At 50.5% G+C, this 20,741-nt stretch overlaps 1 protein-coding gene across 4 annotated transcripts in view; it reads right to left on the bottom strand.

Moving 5' to 3' along the window:
• IL3RA (interleukin 3 receptor subunit alpha) overlaps window positions 1-20,741 on the bottom strand; it is a 31,173-nt gene that overhangs the window by 7,894 nt on the left and 2,538 nt on the right. For 2 of the 4 annotated variants that reach the window (XR_014292432.1, XM_082609406.1), the window contains exons 2-8: window positions 18,146-18,262; window positions 15,745-15,843; window positions 7,666-7,808; window positions 4,804-4,918; window positions 3,133-3,265; window positions 2,867-3,045; window positions 419-537 (exon numbers count right to left, since the gene is read on the bottom strand). Coding sequence is in view for 3 of the 4 variants with exons in the window: in XM_082609406.1 (XP_082465532.1) it covers window positions 419-537; window positions 2,867-3,045; window positions 3,133-3,265; window positions 4,804-4,918; window positions 7,666-7,808; window positions 15,745-15,843; window positions 18,146-18,262 (905 nt within the window). In the remaining variant the exon portion in view is untranslated. The remainder of the gene's footprint in view (window positions 1-418; window positions 538-2,866; window positions 3,046-3,132; window positions 3,266-4,803; window positions 4,919-7,665; window positions 7,809-15,744; window positions 15,844-18,145; window positions 18,263-20,741) is intronic. The other 2 variants (XM_082609407.1, XM_082609408.1) reach the window with 2 other exon arrangements.

The following is a 20,741-nucleotide window of genomic DNA, read 5'->3' as shown; positions in this document are numbered from 1 at the left end:
CATTATACACGTAGGTGCTACAAACACTTAGGTCCCATCTTTGGGGGCTACTGGTTTCATTTCTCGCAGGGGAATTGCAGGCTCTGTGACATACGGTCAGAGAGAGTTTCACCAAGTGGCTGTTTCAACCTTTTGCTCTTTTTCTGTAGGGTTGTGTATCTTCTGAGTGTTGACAGGTAAACATCCCTCCTCTACCCCAAACCTGACGGAACATATGCAAGCATTTCCTTCCATATCCTGACTTCCTTTCCAATGTCAGCGGTGTCATTCAAACGGCCAAACACTTAGAGTTTTGCTAAAGCTCATTTATTTTACAGTTCCTCTTTTTTTTTTTTTTGAATGTTTCACCTACCCCCAAAGCCCCAGAATCCAGGGGGGTGTAAGAGTATAAGAGATGCCCACCCAGGAAGCCGTTTACCTTCTGTATCTGCAGTTCATACTTGAAGTCATCATTAAGGTGACTCCTCACTTCCCACTGCATGAACAAGTAGCTTTGGTTACACCACCTGCTAGTGATGTTGGGAGCAGCTAATACCTCTAGGGGAGAAAAAAACACTTTTATGAGTAAAGCACATCAAAAAAGAATCCCCCCGCCCCCCGGAGATACCTTTAAAACAGGCCTCCTACAAACTCAAGGGGGAAAAAGAGAGGAAAATGTCATTCCAAGGTTAAAAAGTATCAAGAGACAGAGACAGTGAGAGAAAACTGTTGGGATGGTTAGGGTCACTGAACCTGCGGACCAGCTCTCAGACACTGGCCCGGGGGGACCCCTCACCCACTCGGAGGCCCTCGCAAAGCTTTCTTCTTGTCTGTGCGGGGACACCCCTCAGAGCAGCCCTGTTCTTTTCCCTCTCGGCGATTCAAGTCCCTGGGGCTACGCTTCTCCAGCAGGGGGAGCAAAGCGCGGTCCAGCTGCAAGCTCCCTCCCTCCTGCCCACTGGACCAATGGGCTCTGCTCAGACCCCACCTCCAGGGCAGCCTGGCCCCCTCCCCGAGCTGCCCGGGGCCAGTCCTACCCCCATGACCTTGGCCGTCAATTCCACTCCCAAAAGTTCACCCGGAATCTTCTGCCCCAGACTTGGACTCTGACCGGGTCCCATCCCCTGCTTTCTTCTCACCTGCCCCCCCGGCCCAGCGTGGGACCCAGCTCCTCCAGGACCCTCAGGCCCCCCTCTGTGGGCTGTCCCAGGGCTCCGCCCTTTGCCCTCCCTGGGGTGCTCTAAATCCCTGATTCCAGCTCCATCAGTTTCCTGAGGGACCTCGTCTAGGTCTACAGGTCTGACCCCCCACCAGGACCCCAATGGTGTCTGCTCAGCATCCCACCTGGACCCCTGGCAGGAAACCCAGGCTCACCATGGGGTGGTCCCCAGTCCCGGGTCCTCCCATTGATGTGCACTCAAACCTCCGGCCACCTCCACTCCCACTGCCACAGGGACTGGCATCACCCCACCACCCCTGCTGGGAACCAGGCTGTGGACACCCCACATGGACAGCAGGGCTGGAGCGGGAGCACAGGTGCGGAGTCGCGGGCAGGGCTACACGTGTAGGGCTGCACTCTCCCAGGGGCGCTTGGTGTGTGAGGGATGTGGCATCAGAGTGAGGTTGGCTCCGGGCCGGGGGGACACCACAGACAAAGGCAGGAGCCCCATCCCGGCTTCTGAACCGGAGGCCCCCATCGTCTCCCCTTTTGCACCCACCTCTCTGCTCATATGCTTCCCGGCTACACGTGGACCAGCCAGGGTGGCGAGGGGCCAGGTTTCATGGGGCTTGAAGCTGTCCTAATGTGGGGGGCAGGGGGGGTCTAATTTAATGTAAAAAGTATTGACAGAGCTTCGCTAAGATGGGTTTGGTGTTCTGAAAACCTGCAGTCGATAGATTCAAACAAAAAGAACAAGTATTTTTGAGCTATTTTTGAACACAGGGCCTGGAGAGGGGTGACCCGTGTGAGACCCCCAGCCTCACGGTGCGGCTGTCCTCGGTGGATGGGGGGTACAGAGCCGCCTGCTAGGTGCGTTCTGGAGATGCTTCCTTAGGTCCAGGGAACACAGAACAGCTGCTGTGAGTTGGTGTCTGTGACTCCCCAGATTCACGTGCGGAAGCCCTGACGCCCAGTGGGACGGCTTTGGAGGCAGGGCCTTGGGGACATACTCGGGGCTAGATGAGGTCCTGAAGGTGAGGCCCCCACGATGGGATCAGTACCCTTATAATCAGAGCAAGGGGGTGTGGGATGAATTGGGAGATTGGGACGGACATACGTACACTAAGGTGTGTAGCATAGATACCGAATGAGAGCCCGCCGTGCAGCACAGGGAACTCTACTTCGCGGTACAGCAGAAACTAACACAACATTGTAAAACAACTCTACCCCAGTAAGAAATAAGAATAAGAAAGAGGGCTTCCCTGGTGGCGCAGTGGTTGAGAGTCCGCCTGCCGATGCAGGGCACACGGGTTCGTGCCCCGGTCCGGGAAGATCCCACATGCCGCGGAGCGGCTGGGCCCGTGAGCCATGGCCGCTGGGCCTGCGCGTCCGGAGCCTGTGCTCCGCAACGGGAGAGGCCACAACAGTGAGAGGCCCGCGTACCGCAAAAAAAAAAAAAGAATAAGAAAGAAGCGGGGGGAAGAGGCACCAGAGCTCGCTCTCCACTGTGTGAGGACACAGCAAACGTGGAGCCACCCGCAAGCCAGGAAGAGGGCCTCGCCAGGAACTGACGCGCCCACGCCGCGAGCTCCGACTCCCAGCCCCAGGACTGTGGGAGAGAAGTGTGTAATCTAAGCCCCCAGCCTGGGGTATTCGGTTGCAGGACAGCACGCAGCATCTCCCAGCCAAGTGCGGCACACGAAGAAGGTGCCACATCGTCTTACTCACCGATTTTGGCTAATCTATCGCTCGTTTCAGAGCAGGGGATTTCGGAGCTACTGCTGGTGCCGTTCACCAGGAAACGCGTTTGATCCTTGGACAGCACAGAGATGTTGTGAAAACGGCACTGGACGTTCGTCCCTTGCTCATCTGCCGTGTACTGGGAGCACGGCCACTTCTCATAGGAGCTGTGAGGGGTGGGGCTGCGTCACGACCGGCCCTGGAGCCCCCGCTCCAGCCCGGGGGAGCCCCGGCGAGCCCCAGGTCACACCTACTCCAGGTTCTCCAGGTACAGACTGTACTGCACGTCCCCCGGGGCCTCCCGGCCCACCGCCCAGCTGCACGTCAGGAAATCCACGTCGTGAACCCAGCAGGTCAGGTTTTCTGCAGCCGCCCTGGGATTCCCTTCTGGGCTTGCAAAGAAGAGGGAAAAAAAAAAAAAACTGAGTCCCGGATAAACACCAAGGTCCTACTGTAGAGTCCAGGGAACTCTATTCAATCTCCTGGGATAAACCATCATGGGAAAGAATATGAAAAAGAAAATTTATGTATAACTGAGTCACTTTGCTGGACAGCAGAAATTAACACAACGTTGTAAATCAACTATACGTCAATAAAATTAAAAAAAAATTTTTTTAAGTGAGTCCCTTTTTAGCGATCCTTATGAATTCTCACGCGGTTCTAAGAAATAATAGAGGGGCTTCTCAGGTGGCGCAGTGGTTGAGAGCCCGCCTGCCGATGCAGGGGACACGGGTTCGTGCCCCGGTCCGGGAGGATCCCACGTGCCGCGGAGCGGCTGGGCCCGTGAGCCATGGCCGCTGAGCCTGCGCGTCTGGAGCCTGTGCTCCGCAACGGGAGAGGCCACAACAGTAAGAGGCCCGCGTATCGCAAAAAAAAAAAAAATAAAATAATAATAATAGAGACATCCATGTAGCGCTTACCATTTCTGCAGTGGTAACAACTCCGGTCCCTGCAAGGCTCCCCGCCCATGGCCCGCCCCCCCATGACCCTATATACCCTCACCGGACCCCTCCTGCCCCCAACCCTGCCCACCTAACCCTAAGCCTAAGAAACACCCAACAGGGGCCTCCCTGGTGGCGCAAGTGGTTGAGAGTCCGCCTGCCGATGCAGGGGATGCGGGTTCGTGCCCCGGTCTGGGAGGATCCCATATGCCGCGGAGCGGCTGGGCCCGTGGGCCATGGCCGCTGGGCCTGCGCATCCGGAGCCTGTGCTCCGCAACGGGGGAGGCCACAACAGTGAGAGGCCCGCATACCGCAAAAAAAGAAAAAAAAAAAAAAAAAAAAGAAACACCCAACAGTTTTTTAGAAACTATCTTTCTCTTTGCCTACTCCTCAGCTAAAGTCCGTTGCCATCAGAACCCTATTTTTAAGAAGTAACATATTTTGGATGAAACCTGGATCAGCTAGAGTCACGAAAGACACTTTTTTTTTTTTTTTAATGAAAGGGGAAAAGAAAAATCCAACAACGTAAACTGCATTTGCAACAATTTGGAGCCAGAGTTTATCTTCCTCGTTTTCCCATTCTCAGAAGAGCACAGTTTTGTGATATTACAACTTCCTGACAAAGAGCACAAGGAGTGTTCAGACTTGCTACTGGTGTTCTCTTTGTCCAAGCTGTATATGGGATCAGCCAATTTGCTTGCTTGGCATGAGGAAAATGATAAAACTCTGTTCTCAAACTAAAAAGACAGAACAAAACAAAAAAGCAAAACCACCACAACAACAAAACTGCTCTGTGTTTCTACAGCTCTGTTCACTCAGGCAGGTGCCATGCGTGAAACTGCAGGAGACCCTCCGAGATGGTCTTTTTTCCACGAAGCTATGTCCCTGGATACCCATCCAAGGTAAAAGCCATTATTTTGGTATTCAGAGCACTAACGGATGATTGAAAGCAAAGGAAACCCTGAAAGAGCATCTTCCCCTCACCTTGACTAGGATACTGAATCCACGTGGAGAATGGCTGACCTTTGGTCACCTTGATGCTGTAGTTTGTAGCTTGGCATGACAAGTCAGGAATACTGCAATACGTGCTTTTCCGTGCCTGAGAGAGACAGAACAATCTATTCATAATTAGGGGAGAACTAATAAGACACTGAGACTTTAGATTAAAAAAAGAAAGAAAGAAAGAAAGAAAGAAAGAAAGAAAGAAAGAAAGAAAGAAAGAAAGAAAAAGAAAGAAAGAAAGAAAACTATAGGTTTTCTTTAGTTTTCCTCAACATCCAAAGCCGGAGGCTTGGTATTCATGCAGAGAGAGAGAGAGAGGGAGATGAAAATGAAGAAATCACTCACCAAAAGGAAAAAACATCCTAGAAGGTTCTAAGACAGAGTTGGCAGAATGCCTTGATATTTTTAGATGATATTTAGCCATTTGGCCAAGAATGTGATGGTAAAGTAGTGATGGACAAACTGGGCAAACAGATAAAACCTTAAGGAAACGGAAATTATTAAATTTAGGAGAAACGAACATTTGTATAAGAAAGGAAAGAAAAATCCCCATTAACCACATGGCTCAGGTGTGAACAGTGTTTATATGGTTATAATAAACTGAATATTTGTCGAGAGAGGAGAGAGTGTGAGCTGAGGATGGCAACTGCTGGGGAGGTGAGTTGGGGATCACTTAGGAGAAAAATCAACACATTTTGGCTAAACTGAATGAATCAAGAATGTGTGTTATAGAGAGATGCAGAGGTCTAGAACAACAGCATCAGGTGTAAAAAGGGAAAAAGTGATGTCTCACTGAAAAGTTGCTATTTTGTCATAATGAACCCCGTACGACTATTTTCCTCTTTAAACTCTGTGCAGGTATTGCTTTGATTTGAAAACAAAAAAACAAAAAACAGGAAAAGAGGCAGGAAAATTTGAGAAGCAAAAAGAAGGTTTGAGAATTGAGTGGTCCTTGTCCTCAAGGGAGCAAACTGTGGTCACTGCCACCCAAGGATGCAGATACAGCATACGAGGGAATCCCAAGAGGGTCCCATATTTTGAAATTGTCCGCTATATTGGCTTCTACTTCAGCCGTTAGAAAAATAGCTAGATATTTTATATATTTAATATACATACATTTAAATATGTATTTAATATATTTGATTTCTATTGATGTCGTGTGTGAAGGAATCATCCAACTTAACTTTAGTCCTATTTATTTATTTATTCTGGCTGCGCCGGGTCTTAGCTGAGGCACGTGGGATCTTCGTTGCGGTGTGAGGGATCTTTAGTTGCGGCACGTGGGATCTAGTTCCCCGACCAGGGATCAAACCCGGGCCGCTGGCATTGAAAGCATGGAGCTTTACCCACTGGACCACCAGGGAAGTCCTCAATTTTAGTCCCTCTGGAAACTGGGCAAGTACCGTTTCTTCTATAGACTGTCATTTCTCCACTGATCAGAACTATTTTCTTAATGATGTAGAAAATTCCCCCAAATGCCTGTTTCTGTTTTTGGATTGTTGTGTTCCTTTAATCCACACCACCCCTTTCAAGCCAATACCTCTCTTTGGACGATGGTAGCTTCTTAGTACATTTTGATACTTGGGAGGGCAAGTTCTTAATCGCTAGCCTTCCTTATCAAAATTTCTTGGTTCTGGGCTTCCCTGGTGGCTCAGTGGTTAAGAATCTGCCTGCCAATTCAGGGGACACGGGTTCGAGCCCTGGTCCGGGAAGATCCCACATGCTGCGAGCAACTAAGCCCGTGCGCCACAACTACTGAAGCCCGTGTGCCTAGAGCCCGTGCTTTGCAAGAAGAGAAGCCACCGCAATGAGAAGCCCATGCACTGCAATGAAGAGTAGCCCCCGCTCGCCGCAACTAGAGAAAGCCCACGCGCAGCAACGAAGACCCAATGCAGACAAAAGTAAATAAATAAATTAATTTTAAAAAATTTCTTGGTTCTTCTGCAACATTTGTTCTTGCAGATAGAGTTTAGGGTCAACTGGCCAAGCTCCATTAAAATCCCATAGGGGTTTGTCATGAACTGGATTGTGCCCTAACCCCCCCCCCCCAAAAAAAAAACCTCATGTATTGAAATCCAAACCCTTAATGGAAATGTATTTGGAGTTGGGGGTCTTTAAAGAGGGAATGAAGGTAAAATGAGGTCACTAGGGTGGGTCCTGATCCCATAGGACTGCTGTCCTTGTAAGAAGAGGAGATCAGGACCCAGACACACACAGAGGGACGACCACGTGAGGACACAGGGAGGAGACGGCCGTCTACAGGCCCAGGAGAGAGGCCTCGGGAGGGACTAGCCCTGCCCACACCTGGATTTCAGATTCCAGCCTCCAGGACTGGGAGAGATACATGTCTGTTGTTTAAGCCGCCCCGTGTGTGGTGCTGTGTTACGGCAGCAGCCCAAGCAGACTAACATGGGGTGTGATTTGGATGGTACTCAGTTGGGAGTAATTTGAGGGAACCAAGGTTCTTCCCAAGGATGCTGATAGGTGCGTCCTTCTCATGAAACTGCTCAACGGTTGGAATTCTCACCACGGCCTTCCCGTGAGATGTGTCACAGTTCTCACGCCCTCCGAACCCTCTGATACAGGAGGGGATTTGAGTGGGGGGCAGGGGATGGTGGAGGGGGACAGTGTTTCCCGAGGTCTCACTTTCAACTGGGCTCAGCTCTCTACCTGCAGTATCTCAGCCCATTTCCACACCAACCCTCTCCGGTGGGTACCATTCTGGATGTCTTACAGATCAGGAGCCCCAAGCCGCAGTGCCCGTAAAGGACCCCACATTCCACAGCTGAGCCCAGGAGTAGAACCCGTGTCTCTGTGATGCTAAGTGCAGAGAAGACGGTTTACCTTAGTGAAAACTTTTGAATTGATGAAGCACATAATTTCGGAAATGTTTCCATGGAGGTCCCAGGTCAATCTTTTTCTTTCTGGCTCCATCCTTAGGTTCTTAACTGGTGGGTCTGGATCTGAAATGTCTATAGGGTAAGAGTCTGGGGAGAGGCACACAACGCTTAAACTTTGTCCTACCCACTTACCCCTTGGGAAGTTGAGTTCCACATGGAGAAGTGGTTGCCTGAAGCAGGCAGAGGCCCCGAATCTGTAGGACCTTAGTGAGCTCACCAGCTCACCCTCCCAACAATGGGGGAAGAAAGTCAGAAAAGCAGATCACTTCTGCCGTCCGCGTTGATGTGAAATGTACCTTTCTTAACCATGTAGGTCAAAGAAGGTCGTTTTCACTGAAAACCAATTCAGGCTTAGAGAGTTGGCTCAGTGTCTGCTCTACAGACTGAGATTTCGGAATGCTTTGCAAGTTGCAATAGAAATTTTAATGTAGGGACTTCCCTGGCTGTCCCGTGGTTAAGACTTCGCCTTCCAATGTAGGGGGTGCGGGTTCGATCCCTGGTTGGGGAGCTGAGATGCCACATGCCTCGGGGCCAAAAAAACAAAATATAAAACAGAAAAAGTATTGTAACAAATTCAATAAAGACTTTAAAAGTGGTCCACATCAGAAAATCTTAAAAAAAAAAAAGAAATTTTAATGTGATATATTAAAAATATATAAATTTTAATGTAATATATTTCTAAATGTAATATATACCATGCATATATGAGATGTAATATATAAAAATATACAAACTTATATACAAGTATATATAATGGAATATATATTTTCATAAAGTAGGAGACCTGATCATTACACAATGATATTTATGTTCTTATACAGAGTGCCAGAGGAATTCTCATCTTCTTGGAAAACCACCCAAAATGCATACATCTAAATACATTTTGAAGTGTAATCAAAGCACATATATATTTGTATAATGCTGTCAGTGGGGACGGAGGTCAGAGTTTGCAGACCAAAGGATTCCACGTGTTTTATCAATGACTTGCTTCATGAAGCAATCACATAGGGCCAACAACTCAGAGCTATAAAGGTCCATCAGACATTTCTTCAGCTGTTATCTGTGACCCCTCATTTAGAGGATTTCGCAGAAATGACTGTTTATAAACCGCAAGCACTGTGATCAGTTATCAGGATCAAAAACCTTAGTTTGACAAGTAAGACCAAACCCTATGAATATCCTGGTTTCTGGCATTATGGTCTCCCAAACTATAAGGATAATTTATTCCTTAAAAAACAACTTCCCTAGGGAAATTTCTTACAAGTGAAAATGTAATTTTTAATGGATTCTTATGCCTCAGAACTTATATTCACTTCTTCCAAAACAACAGTAAATATCATTAAAACAGCTATGAGTGATGCAGTAGAAAATATGAGTTTTAGTGTATTTTTATTACATTTCAGTTTGTTTTTAATTTTTATAACTTTACAACTTTAACTATTTTAAAATTAAAATTTTTAAATAATCTTCATAATCTAATATGAAATATACATATATAAAATTATATATATTTATATAAATACGCCCATATATATTTAACTAACGTAACAAGGGATTTTTCTGTCACTATGTTTTCCATAAAATCTACCTATGGTCCTTTAGAGTGGTTATTATCCACCCAATTACAGTTGTGCTCACAAATAAAAAAGAACTTTAATGCAAAAAGAAGAAAGTAAAAGCAAATCTGTAAAGATAAAATGAAACAAAATCAATGCAAATACACATAAGAGTGTTTACTGCAATATACTCGTGACCGTCCAGTACTCTGAAAGAAAAGGGACATAGTGTTCTCAACCCTAGAGCTTCTGAAAAACTATAGTTGGTGGGAAATACTCTTCCAGTCATGATAAAGTAGTCTCAGATGTATCTCTCACCATAAGCCCCTAGAAAACTGGGCCAAATATATAAATCAACTATTTTTAGGCTTTCTGAAAACTAAGACGAACAATTCTGAGAGTGTATTTTGGGGTGGGAGACATTCGCAATCCAACGGGACAAGGTGGAGATTCCTTGCTGAACACTGAGAAGTCAGTAAAGACCCCAGAAGAGTCATGCCTTTGTTGTCGGAGAGAAAAAACTAAAGGTGACTCACCTTGAAAAAGCTTCAAAACAAGGTGACCCACCAATAAAGGAATGGCCTGTTGAAACAAAACTCACCATCTTTAAAGAAGGCAACCAAAGCAGACCCTCACCAACCCATCCTTCACAATATCCAGCACCCAATAATTACTAGACACGCAGAGAAGCAGAAATGTGTTCACTGTGACCAGAAGAAATATCAGGTCATAGAAATCGTCCCCTAAGTGGCCGACGATGAAATTAACAGAGAAGTCCATTAAAACAGCCATTATAAATATGTTAGAGGACTTGAAGGAAAACATGAACACTATGCAGTGAGGAATGGAAGATATAAAGGAAGAACCAAACAGAATCTTTAAAGGTAGAACATATAGCATCTGAGATGAAAAAAGTCACTTGGATGAACTGGAAGACAATGGAAATGATCTACACTGAAGCCCCCAAAGAAAAATATTTGAAGAAGTTATGGCCAAACATTTTCCTAACTTAATGTAAATTATAAACCTACAGGCCCAGGAAGCTCCAAAACCCTACCTAGGATACACAGACACACACGTACCAACAAACACAAACGCTAAGACACATCATCCTCAAATGCCTTTTTAAAAAGTGGTATCAAGAAAATCTTAAGAAACCAACGGAAAAAAGACACAGCACCTATGAGAGAACAAAGATAAAAATTTCTGCTGATTTCTGTTTAGAAACAGTGGGAGACAGAAGATAACAGAACGACTTCTCCAAATGCTGCAAGAAAACAGTACAAATCCTGGTCAACCTAGAATCTATATCTTAGCGATAAATGGAAGGTGAAATATAAAGACTTTTTATAGTAACAGAAAGTGAAAGGGTTTTTTTGTATTTTTTAATTTGTTTGTTTTTTTGCCAGAAGAGCAGGTCTGTAAGAAATGTTTTCAAAAAAGGCTTTTCTGTCTGAAGGAGAAATCACCAGATGGAAACTCACGAAGGAATGTGGAAACACGGTGAGCAGAGATGCAACCAAAGCATACCAGAAATAGTAAAAATGTAGGCAAACATGGAAAGCTTTCCCATTTTTTAACGTTTTAAAAAGATAATTCTTTAAAAGAAAAATATTGTATTGTGTACCGTGGGCTTATAGAGATATAGAAGTACATGTGCGACAGGGCATAACGGATGAGGCAGGAAGTAAATGTATACTGTTTTGAGACTCCTATGTTCTATGTGAAGTAGAATAACATTATTTGAAGAGAGTATGTACTGAACGAATCATCCCAGAGGAGCCACACAAGCCACGGAACAAAGAGGGCTAGCCCCAAAGCCAATGGTAGAGAAAAACACAAAAACAAAAAAAAGCACTAAAAAAGTAACTGAAAAGAAGTCAGGAAAGGAGGGGGCGAACAAAAAAGAAAAACTGAAAGAAAAAAAAAACAACCAGCAAACAAATAGCAAAATGGTAGAATTACATTCCATCATATTAATAAGTTCATTGCATGCAAAGCGTGTAAACACTCCAGTGAGAAGGAAAGTTTGTCAGCCTAGATTTTAAAAGTACCCCATGGTATACTGTCTGCAAGAAAGGTACTTTCAATATAGTTTAAATGGCAATAATAGGAAAGCATATGTTATGCAAACTCCAGTTGTATAAAACCTAGGATTTTATCCCAGGATTTTATTTCCGGGGGTAAGAAGGGACCATTTCAAGTGATTAAGTGGCCAATTCATCCTCATATATGTGCTCTCAATACTCATTTTCAAAATACATGAAGGATAAGCACCACCTCCCTCTCTAATAGAACAGACAGAAAACGGGCAGGACTTGAAATATCAACAATTTGACCTAATTAACATTGTTGGGACATTCAAACCAATGATGGCAGGGTGCACATTTTTTTGTTGTTTTTTTTTTGTGGGGGCCGAGCCGCACGGCTTGTGGGATCTTAGTTCCCTGACCAGGGCTGGAACCCGCGTCCCCTGCAGTGGAAGTGCAGAGTCCTAACCACTGGACCACCAGGGAAATCCCAGGATGCACATTTTTATCAACTACAAACAGAAGATTCATCAAAGTAGACCTCGTACGGGCATGGGGAGTGTCAGTCCTTTTAAAAAGGTTTAAATCATTCACTGTGTATATATTCTCTGACTACAGTTCTCTCTTCATTAAATTCAAGATCAGTCTTTTAAAATCTGGAACACACCAGATATTTGCAAACAAAACGACATACTGATAAATTACCATGTGCATCCTAGAAGAAATCACAGGAAATGTAGAAAATATTTTGAACTGAATGAAAATGAAAGCAAAAAAAAAAAAAGAAAGAAAAAAGTGTGATGCAGATACAGCAATGCTTACAGGGAAATTTTTAACATTAAATGTTTATGTTAGGAATAGAGTTTAAACTCAAGAATCAGTTTCCATATGAAGATGATAGAGAAAGAAGAACAAATTAAACTGAAAAGAAATTAAACCTAAAGCAAAATCCCTAAAAAAAATAAAGGGAACAAAAAAAAATCAGTGAAAAAGAAAATGGAAAAACTATATAGATTGTCAAGGAAACCAAAAGCTGGTTCTGTACAAGAGACAATATAATTGAACAGCCTCTCTCTCGCTACACCGATCAAGAAAAAAACAAAAAAAAAGACCAATTTTAGGAATGAAAGAGGGGACACTGATACACATCCTGAAAGACACTGAAAGAAGAATTGGGGGTAATCTGAACAAAAGTTATGCCAATACCTTCAACAACGTATGACATGAACCAACTTCTTGAAAGACACACATTAGCAGTACTGACATACGTAGCAAACCTGAATAATCCCGTTAAGTTTTAAAGGAATAGAAATATACAATGAAAACGCGTCCCCAGAAGAAAGCATCAGGCACAGACGGCTTCGCGGCTGAATTCCACCAGCAATTTAAAAAAGAAATAGTAACAATGTGCACAAACTCTCCAAAAACAGAGGAAAGGCGGGAAACATGTTCTGACTCACTTTATGAGGGCAGCTTTATCCCGATACCAAAATCAAAACATTGAAAGTAAACTGAAGCCCAATACGCCTTATACTCCTAGACACAGAATTCCTTCACAGAATACTAGCACATAAAATCAGGTAAAGTATAAAAGTGGTAACACCTCCTGACTCAAGAGATTTACTCCAGGAATGCAAGGTTATTTTAACCATCACTATAATTTGCCCCTTTAACAGAAAACCGGTGATCTTCTCAACAGAAGCAGGAAAACATTTTGACAATGTTTAACACCCCTTTGGGATTAAAAACTCTCAGCAAACTAGACATGGACGAAAACATCCTTCCCCTGATAAATCTATGAAAATCCTGGCGCTAATTCAGACTCAGTAGGGAAAGACTAACCACTTCTTCGTATGATTCGAACAAGACAAGGTGTCTGGTTTCAACGCTTCTATTGCATGGTGTCCTGTACCCACGGCCCCTCTAATGCACTTTGACCAACGTTGTAGTTTTAGGGCGCTTTGGGGGGAGATGTTAGAACTGTACAACATGCTGACTGCTTCCTTCAGCTTTTGGCTCCTAGAAAGCTACTCACTTCCTGCCTGTGGTCAGTGACCCCAGAATACCCATGGGCCTGAAGTCACCACAAAGGTGGCAGCGGCCTCAGCCCAGAACAAGAGGGGCAGACAAAGACAGGAGGCGGGGGTGGGAGCCTCAGACGTGGAGAAAGCCCCCTCCCCTCCCAGACCTCCCACATCTCCCGGCCCCTCTGGTCACCAGGTATGGCCACGTGACTGACTTGGAGTCCAGGAAATGGACAGAAGCAATGTGTGGTCCTTTTAGCTCAGACCTCTAAAAACTCCCGTGTGATCCTTCTACAAACTCCTCCAAGGAGATGATGGAGCTTCCCGGGTCCATCAGTATGTAAGGATCCCGGGTCTGTACATGGAACAGAGCCACCTGGGATGGACTGAGCTGTGTCCTTTCCCCAGCCCTCCCCAAATCATGCTGCATTCCTAACCTCAGAATGGGACCTTAGCTAGAAATAGGATGAATGCAGATGTAATTAATTAAGATGAAGTCCCGCTGCCATACTGTGGCCCTAACCCAATCCAACTGGTGTCCTTATGAAGAGGGGAAATTTGGGTACAGGGACACACCCGGGGAGAACCCCCTGTGAAGACAGGAGGGAGGCGGCCCCAAGCCCAGGGACGCCTGAGCCCCCAGAAGAGGCAGGAAGGACCCTCCCCAGGAGCCTCTGGAGGGAGCACGGCCCTGGGACAGCTTGACCTCAGACGTCTGGTCTCCAGGACTGGGGTAAATAAATGTATGTCACTTAAGTCCTCCCGACTATGGTATTTTGTTAAGGCAGCCTGAGCTGAGTAAGCCAGCAGTCCCCAGAAGAATGATACCTATGCCCCAACACACACACACACACACACACACGCACACGCACACACACACACTCACACCATCTGAACTCCACGACTCTTTGAGGAAGGAAGGAACTTCTTGTGCTTAGGCAGTGCTGTGGCCGTCACGGCAGCGCAGGGCACCGTGCCTGATGCAAGCACCCAGCATCCATGGTGTGGGGGGAACCAGCTCAGCTCCCGTTGCCTGAAGCTGTGCTCCACATGTGCGCGTTGTGCGAGCTGGACAGGAGGCTTGGTCACTGTCCCGGGTCAGCGCAGCCCTGATGGGAGGGGCTTCCCTGCAGACCCTCCCCAAGGCAGCATGCCCGCCTGGAGGGCACCATATCTCTTGTACTCCTGTAAGCATCCCGGTCTTTGCACCCCGAGTTGGGTGCCCTCACTACTGGGCGCCCAGGAAACGTAGACTCCGTACCCCGGGGCCGAGGGCGTGGCTTCCCTTGGGGGTTCTGCTGCCTGGTCGTGGGCGCTCTCCACCAGCAGCAGACTGGCTCTGCACCCCGCCCCACCTGGGATATTCTCTCCCAGCCACACCTGTCACCCGAAGTCAGCCGGACACTGGCAGTCAGAGGCGGGCACGGCAGCTTCAGAATCTATATCACTGTCTTTTCGCCTCCTTAACGCGTGTCACGGTCGAACTTCACTATCACGTCGTGAATTGTTTCCTATCCATCACCATCGTGCTTGAAGATGGTGGGAACTTCCTGGACGCCACGGACACCCTGGTTTGCACCCTATCCCCCATAAATCTCCGTTACGAACGCGAGAAAAACAGGATGGAGTTGCCCCAAACGCATCTTACGTGTTGCTCATCTGCCTGTCCAAGCTCCAGACGACGCATCTCTCATGACACCTGGATTTATATCTCCCAGTCCCGGAGGCCAGGATGCTATAGGATTGGTTCCTCCCAGAGGCTCAGGGGGAGAATCCCTTCCAGCTGGAGAACCTCTGCAGCTTCTGGGGGCTGCGCCACCCCAGTCCTAGGCGTTCCTGCACTTGTTCCTGCACCCCAATCTCTCCTCTATCGCCACCTGGCTTCTCCCTGTGTCCATGCCTGGGTCCAAATCTCCCCTCCTGATAAGGACACGCATTGTTCTGGACGGGGATCCACCCACATGACCTCATCTGAACTCAGGGACGTCTGTAAAGATCCTATTTCCAAGTAACTCCCATTGACAGGTTCTGTTCGTTAGGACTTGAGCGCATGAATCTGGGAAGGACAGAGCTCAGCCCATCGCCCTAATGTCTGCTCGGGGTTCTTCTGACCCAGAGAGAGGGTGACGATAAATCCAGGAAAACTGATGGGTCCCAGCGCCCTAGCTACACCAAGAGCTCTGGATGTAGTGTCTTGACCGTATCAGGATGAACATCCTGTCTGTGAGGTACCAGTTTTGCAAGATGAACCCGCCGGGGTGACTGAGGGGAAGGCTACATGGGAGGTGTCTGCACTATTTCTTATGGCAGCCGAGTGGCTCGACCGTGACCCCAACGTAAACAGTTTCACTGAAAAACAACACAGCCCCAGGGACCCACAGACCATACGTGGTTTTCCTCCGGCTTTTCCTACCGTGGTCCGGTGGCAGCAGACTGGAGACGGGCACCAGGAACACCGCCAGCCAGACGAAAGCCATGGCCAAGGCAGCTCCCACAGGAGGGTGGGCGCCAGCTGGAGGAGAAGAGACAGTGGCCGCATGGGGTGGCTGCAGGGAGGGAGCTGAGCCCCCCAGGGGGTGTCTTGCTCAGAGGGCAGGGAGCTGCTTCTGGGAGGAGAGCCTCCCGTGCGTGTGCACGTGTGTGTGCATGTGTGCATATGCGTGTGTGCACGTGTGCATCTGTGCATATCTCTGCGTCTTGTATATGCATCTGTGTGCACTGCATGTCTCTATATGCATATGCATGCGTGTCTGCACACATTACATGTGTTTGTGCATCTCTGTGTGTGTGCATACGTGTGTCTCTGTGTGTGCGCACATGACACAGGTCTTTGTGTGTGTGTGCATACATGTGTGTGTGCATGTATCTGTGTGTATTGTGTGCACACATGACACAGGTCCGTGTGTGCATGTGTACATGCATGCCTGCGTGTATGCAGGTCTGCACATATGTGTCTGCATGCCTGCATGCCTCTGTGTGTGTGTGTGTGTGTGTATGTGTGCTCCCGCCCTGGGGTCTGAGCTCACCCTTGGCTCCCGCCCCATCCCGGAACCCAGAAAGCACCCTCTACGCAGCACCAGGAAACGCTGGGCTCACAAAACAGTGGAAGGAAGTTTAGTTAAGAGCATGAAGTACGACGCGGAGTTTCCTGAACAGACGAGTTACGGTCAGTAAATCCCACGCTGTCTCCTCGCTCCTGCCAGAGTTTTTCCCCAGGTCCCCATGAAGCCCCCCTCTGCAGGCCGGCTCTCCTGGACCCTCCCCCGGGGGTCCACCTCCTGCACCTTCCGGGCCCCAGCGGCAGGGTCTCCTGACAGACCCCACCCATTCCCCCCCAACCCGAGTCACTCATGCAAATGCCCTTGGCGCCTAGAGGCCGGCCCGGGGCTGCCACCCAAGCAGAGCCTTGGACCCTCAGCTGCCTCGGGGGCCACACCCTCAGCAGGGCCGCAGGCTCTCTGTGCCGGTCAGGGTCGCCCAAAGACCTGACCGCCACTCCCCGCCATCCCACCTGGAGCATCTTGGCTGGGATTGAGGAGGGGGCCCAGGACGCACCCTACCTCATTTAGGGCCTGTCCAGCACCCCCATCATGAGACCCAACCCGGACTCCGTCCATCTGGGGTCTCACCTGCTCCCCCATCCAGGGCTGGGGCTCCCACCAGATCCCCCAGGACTGACCTGGTCCCCCAAAAGAGCCAACTTTCACACAAATTTGACACCAGAAGCCGACACCCAGCGTCCTTCTTGCTAAACTGGGCGGAGGGAAGCCCGAGAGACCCCTTTCCAGGACCAGGCAACGGGTCAGGTCCAGAACTGTCCATCACGGGGAGGCATCCCGGGACAGATGCCACGCAATCCATTTGTAATACAGGGATTAGGGTGAGGAGGGCAAGGCGTCGGGCACAAAGCGTCAGAGGAGGGTGCCTCCAAGCCGAGCCCCACGATCCAGAGCAGTTTAATGCCGTGCTTACAAAAGGCCCAAGCAACAGATCCACGGGCAGGAAAAGATCAGAACTGTGACCAAGTATCAGATGAGCACAGCCTCGGGCTCCTCTTTAATGGATGAAGACAGGCCCCCGTGGGTGTCGAGGCAGGGGTGGGTGTCTGTTCCTGGCGTCTGCTCAGGTGAGCCGAGCCCCACAGGTGCAGACGGCTCCAGCCTCGAGACACTGCGCACCACCCGCAGGCATCTCTCCCCGCCGCTCGGAGAAGCTCACGTCCTTTAAAGACCCACACTGCATGAGGGTCATCGTCGTATCCTGCTGCCCCCAGATCGCGACGGGAAGGGGCGTGCCTGGGCAGAGCCACGCCCCCAGAGGCCGGGGATGGGGCGGGACTCAGCAGGAGCGGGGCGAGATAAGGGGCCTTGGGGTTCTGCGCCCCGGCAGCTCGCCTGCCTGCGTCTGGGGGCAAATGTGAGCCTGCAAGAGTCGGGGGCACTGTGATGAGGGGGAAGCCTCTCGTCCGGGGAAAACCACTGCGTACCGTTCATCCATTCGGCCAACGCATAAGACCCGGCGCGAGACACAGAGGTGGTCAAGACGCCCCGGGCATCCAGCCTGGTACCGGGTGACACCGCTGTCGGATCCCGTAACCGGGGTCAGTGAGACACTCAGCGTCCTCCTCGGGCATAAAGGCTTTGAATCCGTTGTGTGGTGCCCCGGATGACACATCTCAGCTGCCATGAGCTGTGTTCAAATCCTGGGGGTCCCCTCCCCCGCCCCCGGCGCTGGCGGTCAGTACTGAGTCTCGAGGGACAGCAGTCGATGACGCTGCCTGCTTTCTGCCCCCCAGCCCGGCCCCGGGGTCTCACCTGGGATGCAGAGCACGGTCTGGCCGGAGAGAGGCAGCCTCTCCTGGTGCTGGTCCAGCTGGCCTGGGGGTGCCGGGCCCCGAGCTCTCCTCGCTTCTCGGCTGTGCTGCAGGCAGTCTCCCGAAAGAGAAAGAACCTTGTTTCTTCTCTCACCAGTATTTTTATAGCCTCCGGGGTCAGCCCCACCCCTAAAAACTAAGCCCCAGTGAGCCCGGGAGGAGGGCAGCCTGTGTGGGGGGTGTGACCCGGTCCAGGAGCCCTCTCCACCCCTCAACTCAGAGTGACGGTCTGGGGTCAGGAGCATGACTGCAGCTCTGTGATCTCCTGGACGCAACACACTCTCTTCAAAGTCTTCTTTTCCTGTTCTCACTTCTGTTTGTAGGTTCCTCTTTGTCACAATCCTAATGGCTTCCCGCCATTCACCCCCGCTTGGGCAGTTTCCTGGAGCGGTGTCGTGGGTAAAGCCGGTCAGCATGAATGGCCGGGGCCCTGGCCCCCTTCCTTCGAGGTCCCATTGGAATGACCGCTCGTGCCCAAGGGGACAGGGAGGTGACCCCGGGCCCCCGATGCGCTGGCTGCACGGGACTCACGCAGCCCTCAGCCTGGCCCCTACCAACCTGCTCCCAGGTGGCCTCCCCTCACCCGGGCCCTCCTGGGCATCCCTTGCCCTCGCCCGACACCCGTCATCCGCCTGTCACCGCTCCCAAGCTCCAGCCCCACGTGTCCGTCCCTCCACCCTCTCCCTTGAGGCAGGTCCTCTTGTCTCCTCCAGTGTTGCCTGTCTACTCCACAGCCCCAAGGCACATCCACCTGGACTCTCAGAGCGCGACTTATTTAGAAACAGGGCTGTCACAGGTGTAGCGGATTAAGGTAACACAGACTCCCCCTGGAACAGGCTGGTCCCTATGTCCCACGGGACTGCTGTCCTTATGAGAAGGTGGCCCCTGGGAGACAGGGACACAGGGAGGACACAGCCACATAAGGACGGAGGTGGGAGGGGGGCGGCCACGAGCCCAGGGACGCCTGGAGCCCCCAGAAGCTGGAAGAGGCAGGAAGGACCCTCGCCTGGAGCCTCTGGAGGGAGCGCGGCCCTGGGACACCTTGACCTCAGACGTCTGGTCCCCAGGATGGGGGAGGATGCAGGTCTGTGGATTTAAGCCGAGCAGCTTGGGGTCCTTCGTGACGGCCGCCCACCTCCCACAGAGCATGAGTCTTGGTGGCTGACCAGCCCCTCTGAGAGACAAAAGCCGTGTCTCCGCAAGGGAAGGACCAGACGCCCATCCCCTCAGCCCTCTTCAGGGCTGATGTGCATCCTGCTAAGAACTGAGGCAATTCTGAAATGCATGCTAGGCAGTGACCACTCTTGGTGGACACCTCTTGTCTGCCCAGGGTCCCTCTTCGTCTGGGGCTGAAGCACAGTGATGCCGGGGCAGGGGGTGTCTAGGCAGACGTGGTGCGGGGCAGGGGTGGGCATGGATGACAAAGCTGAGGAACGACAGTCAGTCCAGAGTGGACTTCACCCACGGGGCTGAGCCCAGGCTGGACCCCTTTCCTGGCAGTGTGCCCCCAGATGCTGAGGGGGTGATGTTCAGATGTGGATTCTGACCCCTGGGTCTGGGGGGGATGCCCCACGACCCTTCTTTCTTTCTTTCTTTCTTTCTCTCTCTCTCTCTCTCTCTCTCTCTCTCTCTCTTTCTTTCTTCCATTTCTTTCTTCCCTCCCTCCCTCCCTTCCTCCTCTCCTTCCTTCCCTTTTAGTTTTCCCTTAAAAGCCCAAAACCCCAGTAAAAAAGGAAGACACAACACAAAAGCACCGCGGGGCCTCCAGGCCAAGGACGGGTGCTCATTGGCTCCGCCGATCCAAAAAAGCTGAGCCCTGACTGTCCGTGGGGAGATCCAGCCCCAAGGCAGCCCAAACGTGCGGGCACAGCACAAACCCCGGGAACCTTGCCAACGGGAGGCCCTGGGCGTGTGTACGTGGGGTGAGAAGGGGACAAACAGGGGCCACTGGTGACAGGTCTGTTTCATGAAGGCCACGCCCCCATATCCGCCCGCAGCCCCGGCAGTGTCCCTATAACCCGGGGGAAGACTTGAGGTTCAGTGTTTGGGGGGGCTGTCTCTGGATGGGGGGGTGGGATCGGGCGAGGCGGAGGATGGCGCTACCCAGAGGAGGCGACAGAGGCCCAGGGGCGCATGCGTGCTGAGCCGTCTCCCTCAGTGGGACCGCAGACCCCTCGGCCACCCACTCCGGGGACCCCGGCTCCGTCCCCATCAGCGGTTTAGTGCCGTCAGACAAGCAATGACTAATTTCAGAAAAGCCCACACGCACCCGGGGGCTGGCGGCGCGGGGAGCGTGCGTTGTGTGCCTGGAATCCAGCCCTCCATGTGGGGAAGGAGCTACGGGGAACAGAAACGGGGAACCGGGAAAGGGGCTGGGCGAGGCCAGGGCACGCAGCAGCTGGGCCGGGAGAGACAAGAATAGCAGCCTGTCCGGCCAGCGCCTGGCACCTGCCACGCGGCCCCGGGGGCATGGCCGGCTCGGCGAGGAGGGCGGGGCCGGAGCGCCTCCGCCCAAGGAAACCCGTGGCCCCGTGGAC

The sequence above is a fragment of the Mesoplodon mirus genome (assembly GCF_964341445.2).
Source record: "Mesoplodon mirus genome assembly, chromosome: X".
NCBI classification, from domain to species: domain Eukaryota; kingdom Metazoa; phylum Chordata; class Mammalia; order Artiodactyla; family Ziphiidae; genus Mesoplodon; species Mesoplodon mirus.
This window is presented reverse-complemented; position numbering and strand designations above follow the sequence as displayed.